The sequence below is a fragment of the Pteropus medius genome, unplaced genomic scaffold (assembly GCF_902729225.1).
Source record: "Pteropus medius unplaced genomic scaffold, Ma_sr-lr_union100, whole genome shotgun sequence".
NCBI lineage: Eukaryota > Metazoa > Chordata > Mammalia > Chiroptera > Pteropodidae > Pteropus > Pteropus medius.
In genome coordinates, this window is record NW_024340849.1 from 12,190,115 (window position 1) to 12,203,901 (window position 13,787).

The following is a 13,787-nucleotide window of genomic DNA, read 5'->3' on the forward strand; positions in this document are numbered from 1 at the left end:
TGAATCTGCACACAAGATGATGTCTGTGGTTATGAAAATTAAGGCACAAGCCCAGCTTTTCCTCAAAGATTAGAGTTGAACCTTGCATTGATTCTCTTTCTGCTTAGACATAGGCATTGTAGAGTGAGTGGGGTGAGAATACTCTGAAATGAACTAGCCATTGGGTGGCTGAGCAGAGACAGTAATTGAGTGGGTCGTCTCAGGAGCAGTGGCTGGAATTTTGAGGTCAGTGATGAAGGTTCATAAAGAACAAGGTGCTCCCTTGTTCTGGGGTGAGGGCGAGTCAGGCACAGTGGGCTGGAGCCTCCCCGAATCACAATCAGGGCTCGTGGGACAGTTTTCAAGACTTTTATCAACGTCATTATTATGGCCCTTGTCTTTACCGAGATGGCTCACAGCTTTTGCCAAGGCACATCGGAGTATCTTGATAAATTTTTACTTGAGTTACTGACAGGTTCACAAGGAACCCTGTTATTCTGGGTTTAATTCTGCCCGAAAAAGAAATCTGGAAATTCAGAAATGTAAAGAAACTTGGGAGAAAGTGATTAGGTCATCTTAGGATTGGCGAAAATGAAAGAAAAAATGCCCAACCTAAAGAAAAGAATATTTAAAATCATTTAGAGCCGTCGTTGAGGTTTCCGCCAATGCACACCCACCTGGGATGGCCTGGAGGTTTTAGACATCAGGTTGAAAAGATGGACGCAGGTTGAAGAGACGACAGTTCCGAATAGCTCCCTTCTGAATACACAGCATCCTACTCCTTCCAGGGCCAGCTCCTTTGTGGCTGCTACCAGCACATCCAGGGTTCCACAACTCACCTTGATCTTCACTTGGTCTTCAATCCTGCTCTCAGATAACCAGGCTCTTTCCTTCCTCCGTAGGTAGTTTAAGGCCTTCCTCTTTAAAGTGCAACAGAATCTAGAGAGCTTGTTAAAATATAGGTTACTGGGTCCCGCCCCCAGAGTTTCTAATTCTGAAGTTGTCAAGAATTTGCATTTCTAACAAGTTTCCAGGTGATGCTGGTGGTGTAGTCCAGGGAGCATACCGCCATGAGCCATTGCTTTCGTCATTTCTCTGGCCTATAATCCCTGAAGAAAAACTATTTGCACGTGTTTTTTTAAATCACTAAACTTGCCTACTTCTTAGAGGCGCAGAAGCCCCAGCTACAACATGCTAAACAAAACAAAACATAGAGGACAGAAAGAGATGGGATGGAAATCAGAAATTCATTTGGTTAGGCCAGGCTTTATACAGTTGTCTCCAGTACTTTCTTGGAGACTCATTCTTTGATTAAGCCATCTCATCTTAAATCCTTTATTTCTGCCTGTAACTTGGGAAAGGCATGTCCCACATAGAGATCTGGAATGAAAGGCCAATGATGGGAGTTTTAGGCACCATGGGCCAGGGAGGAGAAGGTACGGATGCTGTAGTATGCTTTCTAAAAGTAAAAATAAAAAATCAGCTCAAACTAGCTTAAACACATTAGCGGGAATTTATTGCTCATACAACTGAAAAGTCCAAGAGTTTGGTCAGGACCCGGGCTCTGGTTCTTTTTATTTCTGGAGACTCTGCTCTGCTCTGTGCTTTGGTTTCTACCTCAGGCTGGCTTTCTCACAGTCTCAAATGAATATCAGCCTATCCTGGGGTCCTCACGCTTTCTTTTTGTTTTTAGAGGACAGGGTGAAAGACCTAAGCTTTGCACTGATTGGATCACCCCTAAACTACTTCCTGAGAGCGCCATGTGCTGATTGGTTTAGACTTGGGTTAATAAGCCAATCACCGAGCAGGAGTGCTTGATCAAGTTAGACCAATCAGCTTCCACAAAGCAGAAGGGCGAGGTCCCGCCTACCCATCACCTGGCTTGGGCGGTGGGAGAGGGGTGGAATGGAGTCAGGAGCGCAAGTGAAATGGCGTTTGGCAATATTTTGGAGAAAGACCTCTAAAGTCATACCATCACTTCCTTTAGTCATAAGGTTAGCCATGGCAGCTTCATGCATTAAAGATTTAGGATGGGTCTGCTTTAAACTCCAGCCCGGACAAGTTAAAATATTCTCCCATAGCATAGTCCTGCCTTTGCATGAATACGCCTCACCTCCTCCCCAGGTGCTTATATTGGGTGTGGCGCGCCTTATCCCTAAGGCGCACTTTACTAAAAGAAGATTAAATAAAGAACAATAGAAAATATTCTTCAGAAAACAAGACAAGCGGAAGCAAAAGTAAAAATTTTCTCCTCGAACCCTCTGACTGGCTGGGCTGAAGGATGATGGTAGAAGGTGACCAGGGTAAGACACTCTCCGCTGCGCTTTGTCCCGGTTCCCCTCCCTGACTTTCTTGAAGCAGGCTTACTGAGCCGGGGTTTGTTCAGCAAGATAAATCCTGGCTCAGTCTTAGGCCACGGACAGGCTTCTTCTGCCCGCTACAGGGCAGGGAGTGGGAAAGGAGACTCAACCTTTCTCGGTTCCTCCCCTGTGCTGGCTGATGCCTGAAATTCCACAGGGAAACTCCACTTTCTTGGTCCCATTTAAAATAAACATTCTGCAAAGAATTTGCTCCTCTTTTTGCTACAGGAAGAGGGAGCGCGAGACAGGGAGCCTGGGAAAATGTGGAGTATAAAAGGTTTCGTGATGACCCTGATGACACAGGCCTAGACTGGACACAACTCCCAGCCCACTGTGTTCTACCTCAAACCACAGTGATTTTTAACCAATTAATTCACAGAAGTTGGTCTCGTTTACCACGCTGTCATGCTCCGTATGTTGATAGCTTCATAAACATATGCTGAGGGATCTCTTGACTGTCTTTATGCTGAGAGAAGACGAAGATAAGAGAGGCAGAGGAATGTATCCTGTCAACATGATAAGAAAATCAGAATCAAGAATCATGGACTCTGCTGCTACCAAGCTGGGTGACCTGGGAAAAGTCACTCCACCTGCGGGTACTTCAGGGGCGTTTTTCAATTGTAAAGGCAGAGGAGGTACTACACTCTCACAGGTTTCATTTGACATTGAGCTATTTTTTTTTAGCCCTCCTTTCAAGAGTTGGAAACTGCCACAGATTCTAAGTAGTAGAGGAGAGAAGGGGGGAGACTCTCTTTCCCACCTTTAAAAAAAAGGGTTCAAAACAAATCCTGAGAGCAGAGTAGCCGCTACAGCTCAGGGTTCACAGTTCTTTCCCTGGGTCTATGAGCCAGGCACACTGTTAGGCACATGGGTTGCTCACTATTAATATTTAAAAGTTAAATCGTATTTGTTTATTGGGTAACATTTATAAGTTAAAAATATCCAAAAAGATATGCAGAGGCAATCACTGTCTTCAACTTAGCATCCCTTCCTTTCCTCAGACACCTGGGCCTGGGGACAACCAGGTGACTAGTTACTTGTGTGATTCTAGAATCATTATGTATAACTAAATATATTAGAAAATTTTTTTTTTGCTTCTACAAGTGATGGCATACTGTACATTCTCTTCTATACTTTGTTTGTTTCACTTAATAACATATCTTGGAGATTATTCCATATCAGAGCATACAGAACTGCCTTATTCTTTTTGAATGCCCATTGCTATTAAAACTAAAAAAATTTCATCGTATAGATATTCTGTAATTAGATTCTTATTTATGGACATTTAGGTTACTTCCAATCTTTTGTTGTCACAAGAAATGATGCAATGACTATAGTAGGTGCTTATTAAATTTCTCCTTCCTCGATTTTAAAAATTGAGGCATATTTTGCATATTGTATAATTCGTCCTTTCTAAGTGTTCAATAATGTTTTTAGTGAATTTATCAAGGTGCGTAACCGTTAACATATAGTAGTGTTAGAGCATTTTTTTTTTTATCACCTTAGAAAGGTCCCTCATGCACATGCATTGTTAATTAGTGTCCAGCAACCAATAATCCACTTCTGGTTTTTATAGCTTCTTTCAGACATTTCATATAAATGGAATCGCACAATACCAGATGTGGTCTCTTGTGTCCGGCTTCTTTCTCTGAGCATAATGACAGTGTTTTTCAGGTTCATCTAGGTTGTGCCATGTATCCTAGTTTGTTGTTGTTGTTGCTGTTCCATGCTAATCCATTGTAGGGCTATACCATTTGTCTGTCTATTCACTAGTTGGACATTTAGGTTATTTTCGATTTGGGGTAATTAAGAATAATGCCTGTAAGAACATTTGTATGCAAGCCTTTGTGTGGATATATGTTTTCATTTCTCTTGGGTAGATATCTGGAAATGGAATCCCAGGTCTTTTGGTAAATTTATGTTTAACTTTTTAAGAAATTGCCAAACTGTTTTCCAAAGTCTCTGTACCATTTTATATTCTGCCAGCCATATGTGAAAGTTTTTTTTCCCCATATCCTTGCCCACATTTGGCTATTTTATTATAGCCATTTTAGTGGGTGTGAAATGCTATCTTATTGTGGTTTAATTTGCATTTCCATGATGACTAGTGATGTCTAGCATCTTTTCATGGGCTTATTTTCTTGCCTTTATTTCTCACAGCCCTAAAATATACTCAAGAAAGAGCACAATGCTGAGCTCCAATGTACTTGAACTCATCCCAGCCCTGCCACTTGCAGGCATTGAGGAAGTAGGTTTGTTACAGCAACCTATTTAAGTTACCTTAAGTGTCTAAGTCATGTCTTTGAAACGGGAAAGAACACCTAACCTGGTATTTTCGCTGAGAGGATTAAATGCGATGAGGTCTGTGAAGTGCCCAGCCTAGGGACTGACACAAAGAAGGCATCTAAAACATGATAGTTGTCATTCCCGCCGGGTTTGCCTCCCTCCTTCCCGCCCCATGAAATTTCCAGAACCCATCTCTGGGCAGGGTACTTTTCTCTCACTAATATGGGACTGGTATTAAGTGGCAGTGGATGTGGTGCCCAAATCTATAGTAACTCAGATGGCAAATTCAGGAACCCAACTGCCATTGGATTAGGCTAGGTAATCAGAACTAATCCCTGCTGTCCCCAGTGGGAAAGCACTCGGACAGCTGGCTTTCCTGCCTGCTTCAGAAGAGCTGGTCACCCATTATCTGCCTGTGGCTGAGAGCTCTCCCTGGCCCCTTCAAATGACAGCAGCTCTCCTGCTGACAGCAGCCACACCCCGGCTATCTGTGTGGGGCAGATTAGCCAAAATAAAACTTGGCTTCCGTAGAGGGCCTTAAATGTTCAAAGGATTCTCTATAACCTCTTACCTGTTCTCCCCCAACTCTAGAGGAAGATATATTTGTAATTTTGTTGATATTAAACCCAAAGCTCCTGGTAGCTGCTAACATTTAGATAGTGCTTGCTATGCTATTCAGAAGAGCTTTATACATACTCACTTAATTTTCCTAATAATCAAATGAAGTTGTTACTGCTACTATGTTAGTTTTACAGATGAAGAAAGTGAGGCAGAGAGGAGATTAGATGATTAGCGACAGAGCTAAGATTTGAGCCCAGAAATTGGGCCCTTCATCACCACATCCTTCTGCTATTCTGTTAAGGACCCTGCCAATCTTGGAATATCTATCAACATGTAATATGTGAATACTCTTTTATCCAGCAATTCCATTTCTTGGTATTTAGAGAACCACTTATGTACCCAAGCAGGCATGTGTCAGAATGTTTTTTGGGACACATTTGTCAGAATAAAAATCTTCAGCCAAGGTATACGTCATCCATACAAGAACAGACAGATTAAACACGATATTGCCTTGCCATGCAGTGTTGATATCATGGAGCAGTTTTTTAAAAATGATACAGCCCTTTATGGATTGGCTTGATCTTGTAAGATGGGCAAAACTTACTATTAAGTAAGATAAACCAACTGCATGACAAGTACATACAATTTAATGCTACACATACAACAAAATTATATATACGTGTGTGTGTGTGTGTGTGTGTATTTATATATTTAAATGACTACATAAGTAAATGGGTAGAAAGATGCCTGAAAGGACAGCACTTTCTCTTGGGAAAGTACTGAGACAGAGGAATAATGATGCTTATGGGAGACTTTACCTTTATATGTATTTTAAAGAATATGAATGTATGCATTTAAGATCTGTATCATTAAAGATTAAAAAAATTTTTTTGAAAAACAAAGCGACTCGTCCTGAACCACACAGTTAAAAAACAAAAACATGCGAATCTTGTGTTCTTCCCAGTGAACATGTTATCTCTCTGAGGCTGTCTGTGAATCCCACCACGGCGCCCTCTGTCAATATCGGCAATCCGATATTGGTTACCCAGCTCTAGCAGAGAACGATAAGTCTGTCTTCAAGGGTTCTCACCTTTGGAGGAGCCATGAAACATGAACCACAGCCCGACTTAACTGTCCTCTGCTTTGTAGTCAGTGCTCCGTGTCTGTGGTGACTGAGCCGTGAGTCAAATGGTGTGTTTGTCAGTGTCGTAACGTGTGGGACTTCACTGTCAGGAAGTCGTCACCTGGGGAGGAGTCATAGATGACGCATAAATAAAGTCCTCAGTGGCACCCCAGCTCTGGACAGCTTGATTTGTCCTTTTTTCCCTCTCCATTCACAGCAGTGGACCCTGGGAAAGGGGGTGGGAGGCATCATGTCTTGTAAATTACCATTACAGGTGAATATTATAGCAGGGGAGATTTTTAGACATTTTTTGGTATATCACTTTTTAAAAAATCATTGTGGTAACTCATAGCAAGGAAGGAAATTAATGAAACAAGTGAAGTCTTAAAGTCTAATAAAGACTTTTCATCTTGACAATCAATTATGTAATGGCTTCTTCCTAGGCCATTTACATACATTATTGTAATTCTTAGAAAATTAACATTATCTCCTTCTACAAATAAGGCAACAGGCTCAATCCTTCAACCAGGTAAGTGTCAGAGCTGGATGTAGATTTGTCCCTGGCAAGTGACAATGCCTGGGCTTGGCCCAGAGTCTTATGATACTTACTGGTCAGGAGAGTTTTTCAGCCATGAGAGCTTCTTCCCTGCCCCACCTTTCTTGTCTGGGTTCGTCTCTCAGGAATGTGGGGTGCCAAGGTAGTCACCCCTCTGCCCCAACAGCTGTTCTAAGAAGGACTGCGGAACAGCCATGAACAGGACTGAGGAGCGGATGCATGCCACAACACAGATGAACCTTGAACACGTTCTGCTAAGAGAAAGAAGCTAGACACAGGGAACCACGTATTATATGATTCTGTTTCCATGAAATGTCCAGAATAGGCAAATCCATAGAGACGGAAAGTCGATTAGTGATTGCCTTAGAGCTGTGTGTGTGTTGGAGGGGAGTGGGGAGATGGGGAGGTGAAAGCTAAGGGCTGTAGGGTTCTTTTTGTGGCGATGGTTGCCCAGCTCTGGGTGTCTTGAAAGCCATCGAATTGTATACTGTAAAGTAGGTGAATTGTATGTGAGTCACATCTTTTAAAGCTGTTTTTAAAAAAGAGTATTGCAGAGATATCGGCACCACTGCCAGTCAACAAGTCAGATGAGCTAGTGTTTCCAACTTGAAGCTGTACTTTAAAAAAAAATAAAAACAATTAGTACTAATATTTATTGAGCATTTACTTCTGTAAATGCCAGGCACTGTACTAAAATTATTTGTTTAATAATCTTGAGAAGTATCAACTTTTTATCTCAAATCGAATCTACGGTTCCAGCTCTTATCACCAGCTCAGACCTCTAAAACAGATGAATAAACACATTAGTGTTCACAGAAAAAGCTTCTTTTGCACGTGTTTGGCAAGGGTGGGCCCACATTTCCTCAGCAGCGAAAGGACAGCATGTCACCTCTTTTTGGGGGGGGGTTCTTTGTGTACTGTCAGACCCACATTCATTCTGGCTTATTCATTGATTCATATAACAATTCAACAATGCCAAGTTTTCTTTAAACATTTTCATTCTTGTGCAAGACGGGGAGTATAAAAGTCGTCCTTTGGAACTATTCTTTAGATACTTCTTTCAACCTACATCAAACATTCCTATGACTTCTAAGTAAATAAAAATACATGTCAAAAATCTGGCCTTTTTATACCAATCAGAATCCTCCAATTCCTCTGCCACCAAGTGCACTTGTCACTTAATCTGGAATGCAGGTGTCTACTTGCCATCCTGCAGATGGATTTTCTTCCTGTGTTGTGCCACTGATTTGCCATCTACATCAAGAGGAGCCTCTGATGCTTTTAAATATAACACAGGTTAACCAGGGACCCCATGTGTTCCTGTCTCTGCATAGTTGCTTTTATAATATCCTGTAACTAAAAATAACTGGAAAAGCGATTTAAGTTTTTATTTAAAAACGTCAAAAGGATCCAATTCATGATCACTGAGCAAAATGTCTTAAAATCCTCTTTTCAATCTCTCTGGCTCAGTCTTCCCCACATATGCCCACAGCTCTTTGAACTTCTCTCCCGGCCCACTGAGCTCTGTCCCACACCCGGTTCTCTTCCTTTTTGATGCTAACACATAACTTCTTCAGCTAACAGCTTTTCTACTCTTTACACGGGTTAGTTAAACCTCAGGTCTAAGCACAGTGTGCTTCCTGCACACACTCTTCCTGAGGAAGGGAAGTGTAGGGTCCTGAATTATTATTATTTTTTTACCCTGATATTCAGAGACTCCGAGTGCGTCACATAGGGGCAGTTAGGGAGTGCTTTTTTGTTTTCAAGGACTGAACGTATTTCTAAACGGAACATCTTGAGATTAAGGAAATGCTGTAGGGACATCAGAAGCAGCAGAAGATGCCTCAGAGGAAAGGACCAGCAAGCATTCGTGGGCAAAATGTTCCACGGGAGGCGTCTACCTGGGCCCATGACCTGTGCCTACATACAGGGCCTTGCGCCCAGAAGCATTCCAGGGCTTGGTTTAACACTGTTGCCATCTTTAGTATCTTAATCATATTTGAACAAGAAACCCCTCATTTTCACCTTGAACCAGGCCCTGCAAATTACGTAGCCAGTCATGAGCAGAGGCAAACATTGTTTACTGCAAACATTGTTTACCTCCCTTCCTGATTCTCTCCCCAGCTACCCACTTCCCACTCATCAGAAGGTTTTCAGGTGTTGGTGAAACTGTGAACTGTTGTCAGGGAACTCGTCCCTAGCACGCTGTCTCTCGGGGTATCTGAAACAAGCTTGAAACGTGGGAGGAAAGAGGGAGGAATTGGTTCTAAACGGTTAAGAGGCTGTTACACCCACATGGAGAGGGGCTTCCCCTCCCGTGATACGGCTGTGGCCATCCAGCCCCTTCCACCTAGAGCTTAGCTTACGCTCCTGTTTTAGGACCCTCAGCATCCCTGGAGCCACCACTTGCAGCTTCTAAGGGCCCCTGCGCTGCTCATGTTGAACGTGTCCCACCGCGCAGTAGGCTTTCCTTTTCTTGAGCTCCACGGTGTGCAAGAATTGGGAACGGACTCTGGAGAGGGTGAAATGTCATTTCCAAGCTTGGCGCTCCACTGGGTTTGGCCAAGTGGCGCTCGCTCTGTACCCAGAGGATGAGGTGCAAAGGGTCCTCTGGGTTCAGACACAGCTGGTTCTCAGGGGCTGCTGCACATCTGTGTGAGTCACGCACGATGCGGCTCTGGGGGTGCCTTGCACGCTGGAGCCGTCAGCCGGCACCACCATGAAGGGAGGCCTTAGGGCGGCAGTGCCCTGAGCTGCGTGATCTTGAACGAGGTGTCGAAGCTCTCCAAGCCTCACCTTCCTCATCTGTGAGATGCAAGAGGTATTAATAACCACTTAGATAGTTTAACAGATCTGAAACGAAATGTTACACCTGGACACCAATCAGGAGTGAAATGTCGACTTGTGTCCACGAACGCATGCTTGTTCGGAGATGCTGGCTGTAGCTGCCCTCCCGGGGCACCTGTCTGGTGCTCGGAAGGAGCAGCACCGTCCCAATTTCAGAGAACCTCCCACCCGGAGGTTCCTTTGCCTTTAATCAAGTCCTCTTTTGGGAGGCAAATAGGCACACGCACTTTTTGAACCCAATATGAAAAGAATTCGAGGAGAGGAAGAAAGGGAAATGAGAGGCAGTGGCACCAGCTGTGGCTCAGCAGTTCTTCGCTGTCACTCCGGGCTCTGGTTGCCATCCCCGGGGACGCGGGCCATGTCTGCAGACATTTTGGTTGTCACGACTTGGGGCAGGGTTGCTGCTGGCATCTGGTGGATCAAAGCCAGGGATTCTGTTAAACATCCTACAATGCACAGAGCAACTCCCCCGGCAAAGTATCTGGCCAAGGTGTCAGCAGTGGCGCAAGTGACAAAAACTGCCCGAGGAGGTCCAATCTGCCCACTCAGCTGAGTGCCTTTTATAAGCTAAGAGAGTAGCGCCATGCTCCTTACCTCCCTAAGAGCCACTCATGGGGCTGTGGGGTTTCTCAGACTCCTAGGAGGTCCCGGAACAAATGGTGATGTCGGGGGTTTTTATTTTTCAGACTCACGTGGCATGAGAGGATGACAGACTCAGGAGGGCCCCAGAAGCGCACACTTTGTTTTTTATCCTCGTTGCTTTCCCAGAAAGTTCCTGAGAAGTCGGACGCCGTGCTTCGCTGCATAATAGTTGGTAACCATCACTAGCTGATCACCCTCCGAAAAACCTCCCTGAGGACCGGGTCTCCCGACTCAGAAAGGCGTTGTTAAAACATCACCTGAGAAAGTTACCTGGGAAGTTTATTCCAAGTAACCAATTGAGCAACTATATCCTCTATGATATATTTTTTTTTTTCTAAAAGATTTCTTCGAGTCACTTCCTGGACACATTTTAGCGAGCTTCGCTTCGCGTTGTGGTTTTGGGGTAGTCGGCTCCCACACTGGTTATTCTCTCAGATAGTCCACCCTTAATTTCCCGTGGCACGTGGGAATGGCATGAATAACTTCACGTCAGACAATTCTTTGAGCTCTCATCACTCTTTTATGGATATCCCAAAATGCTAAATTTGTCTCCCCACTGCTTGCCTTCTTCAGGCCTGCTAGTCAGCACTGAAAAGGTTAAAACCAAGGCAGAGGTGCCCAGTGGAGGAAAAGCAGGGGCCTGGAATTCCCCCTGGACTGGAGAATAAATAACCCAGAGCTGACTCAGAATTTGTAGCCCCAGTGCTAAAAAGGATTTATAATGAAAAGAAAATAGAAGTAAAAGAATCGGGTAGGGAAGTGGTATCTTGTACCTTGTGGGTTTTCTTTTCTTTCTTGAAATATGTCTCTGCCCTGAAAAACACGTCTTGAGGCCACACAGAAAACTCTTGTCCCTATCATCCCTTTTTGTAAGTCCAAAGCAAAGAAGAGCCAGCCTCGGACATGGCGCTGGTGCTTCCTTAGCAGAAGCTGTAATAAAACCCCATCTTCAGTCTGGATGCTGGAGGGTTGAACTGTGCACTCAGGCCCTCTGAGCCTCGAGCTGAGCCCCCTCCCTCTCTGTGTGTTTGTCCATAGTCATTCAGCTCAAGGGACAGCCACCACTCCACTACTGAGCTTTCCCTGTCTCCCCAGGAAGCCCCAGTGTTTGGACATACCCAGAACTCGGCTACCGGCCCCCACACAGATTAGCCAGATATTTGTGAAACTTTCTGGAGGTGGCTCTCAATCTGCGACCTGTAGGTAGGCTTTCAGAACAAGGGTAGGATTTTTCTGGGGAGGTTTCCAGCAAGAGGAGGGGGAAAAGAGAACCACCCACAAATACAAGATATACCACTTCCCTGTGCAAGTCTTGTTTCTGATTATTCAGATCTATATTGCACAAAGGGAAAAAACCAGTCAGCCATGAAGAAGCCCCGATCATTCTGAATGAAACACTGGAGTCTAAGAGATCAGAATCCCCAGGCCCAGCTCATGCATTTTTTATATACTTTGTTTTTAAAATCATATACACAAAGAGGGAGTAATTAGACACTTCCTAAGGAGGAAATCGAATAAAACTGACTGAAGTGGGACACAAGGCTGATAAGAACAGGCAGAAATGAATTATGATCAGCAATCTCCTTGATGGCTTTTCAGAGCAGCTCATTTTTGGCTGTTTAGTCATTTGCCTGAAAGAGACTCAGCTACGCAGCCGCTAGAGAAGGACATGTCCTTGCATGCAGGTCTGTCTGCTCCTGGCTCTGGGGACCAATTATTCAAACGTCTATCTGAAGGAGGAGGAGGCAAAGAGGGACACCCACAGTTGCCACCAAGCTCATTCGCGGTGCTGGCGCAGAGGTAGTCTAGCTGGTAGACCCCAAATAGGAGACTCACAGAGAGGCACTGCCACCCTCAGGTCCTGTCCGTGGTACAGGTCTCAGGAGAAGGTGGCGTTCTTCTCTTAGTGGTCTCTGGGGTTTTGCTTGCCAGAAATCCCATGATAGAGAAGACAGAAAACACAAGAATGTCCCCAGGATGGATTCAGAATAGTGTATTTTCCCAAATGCCAGGCTTTCTTCCTGTACATTTAGCACATCCCGGTGACTTTTCTATGACACGGAGGCTAATGAGGAAGCTCCTTGGGACACACCGGAAACCTTCCTGAAAATTATTCCCATCACAAGGGGAAAACACCCCACTGTGTGAACGGAATTGCTGGAGGCTGTACCAGATTCACCCACTAACGGCACATCTGGTCAACGCTCGCCGGGGGAGGGTGAACCCGGTCCGAGGGAGAGAGTGTAGGTCAGTTCGTGTGACGACGCCAGTCACGTAGGTGCAGCGCCAGCCTGGGAAGACTGCCTGCCGGACTCTTCCGTCCTCGGGAAGATGTGGCACTTGCTCATCCACTTTGCTCTTCTCTCTTTTGTATCATAATATACACTCGACCCTGACTGTCGCTGAAGTATAATTTTCAGAAAGATTAAAGTGACTCCCAGGCAGATATGAAATTAATAGTTCAAAGATTTTTTTTTCCAACTCTTTAAAGAAGAAGGGAACCAGAAAGTATTAAGGCCTGGTCAAAGAACTTTGGAGGAACGAAAGATTGATAGACAATTTAATAAAGGAATGTTAGGCTAACGTTGGTGGGTTAGGTAAAACACTGGTTAATGTCCTATAGGACAATAAACCATAATTTATGGGCTTGTATTTTCTACCAGACAGAGATCATTTGTAGCTTTCCTGTATAAAAGTCTACGACTTTCCATGTAACTTCACTAAATCTAGAAATTTTAATTAATAGTAATCATCGAATGGAACAAAATACATTCCCCTAGATAATGCTTAGATGGACCTTTGTCGCCATATAGTTTGAAAGAGGCTACTACCCACATTTTTTTTGGTCTTACTTCTAAGTTTTAGATAATTTTTCTTAATAGCACCTTGAGGCTGGAGGCACTGTTTTTCATTTTGTGTGCCCATCCCCACCCAGGCAGCACCATTGCAAGCACACAACATGTGTGTTGGATGCAGTTGTCCCAGTGAGCGGGAGCTTTTCCACCTGACATGTCCATCCTGCCTCTCCTTGCTGCTTATTACTCACGCTAGTTCATAGCTTTATGATGTTCCTTTGTAAAAATACTTAATGCAATAAGAATATTCTTATTTCTGTCTCACCAGGTCAGCCCAAGCCAGAGGTAACTTGGTATAAGAATGGTCAAACCATAGAGGACTGTGACATCATTTCCAGTTATGAATTCTTCGAGAATCAGTATATTCATGTGTTACATCTCTGTTGGTAAGTGAATGAGCCCTGTGGACTATTTACTAAGATCCCTGTATCCTGTCACATGCTACTTACTGACAGGTAAGGCCAAAAGATTGGCTCATGTTTGCTTTTTGAGCCCTACTGTTGTTGGACGTCGGCCTAGGCATCCAGCAATGAGTCTTTGCTGAGCTCTGCCTGGTAGCTAATCATGCTCTCCTAATC

At 44.1% G+C, this 13,787-nt stretch overlaps 1 protein-coding gene across 2 annotated transcripts in view; it reads left to right on the forward strand.

Annotated features, from left to right (window-relative positions):
- Positions 1–13,787, forward strand: part of ALPK2 (alpha kinase 2) — a 129,100-nt gene that overhangs the window by 28,813 nt on the left and 86,500 nt on the right. For both annotated transcript variants that reach the window (XM_039840612.1, XM_039840615.1), the window contains exons 2-3: positions 10,399–10,526; positions 13,478–13,595. In XM_039840612.1, the coding sequence (XP_039696546.1) occupies positions 10,399–10,526; positions 13,478–13,595 (246 nt within the window). The remainder of the gene's footprint in view (positions 1–10,398; positions 10,527–13,477; positions 13,596–13,787) is intronic.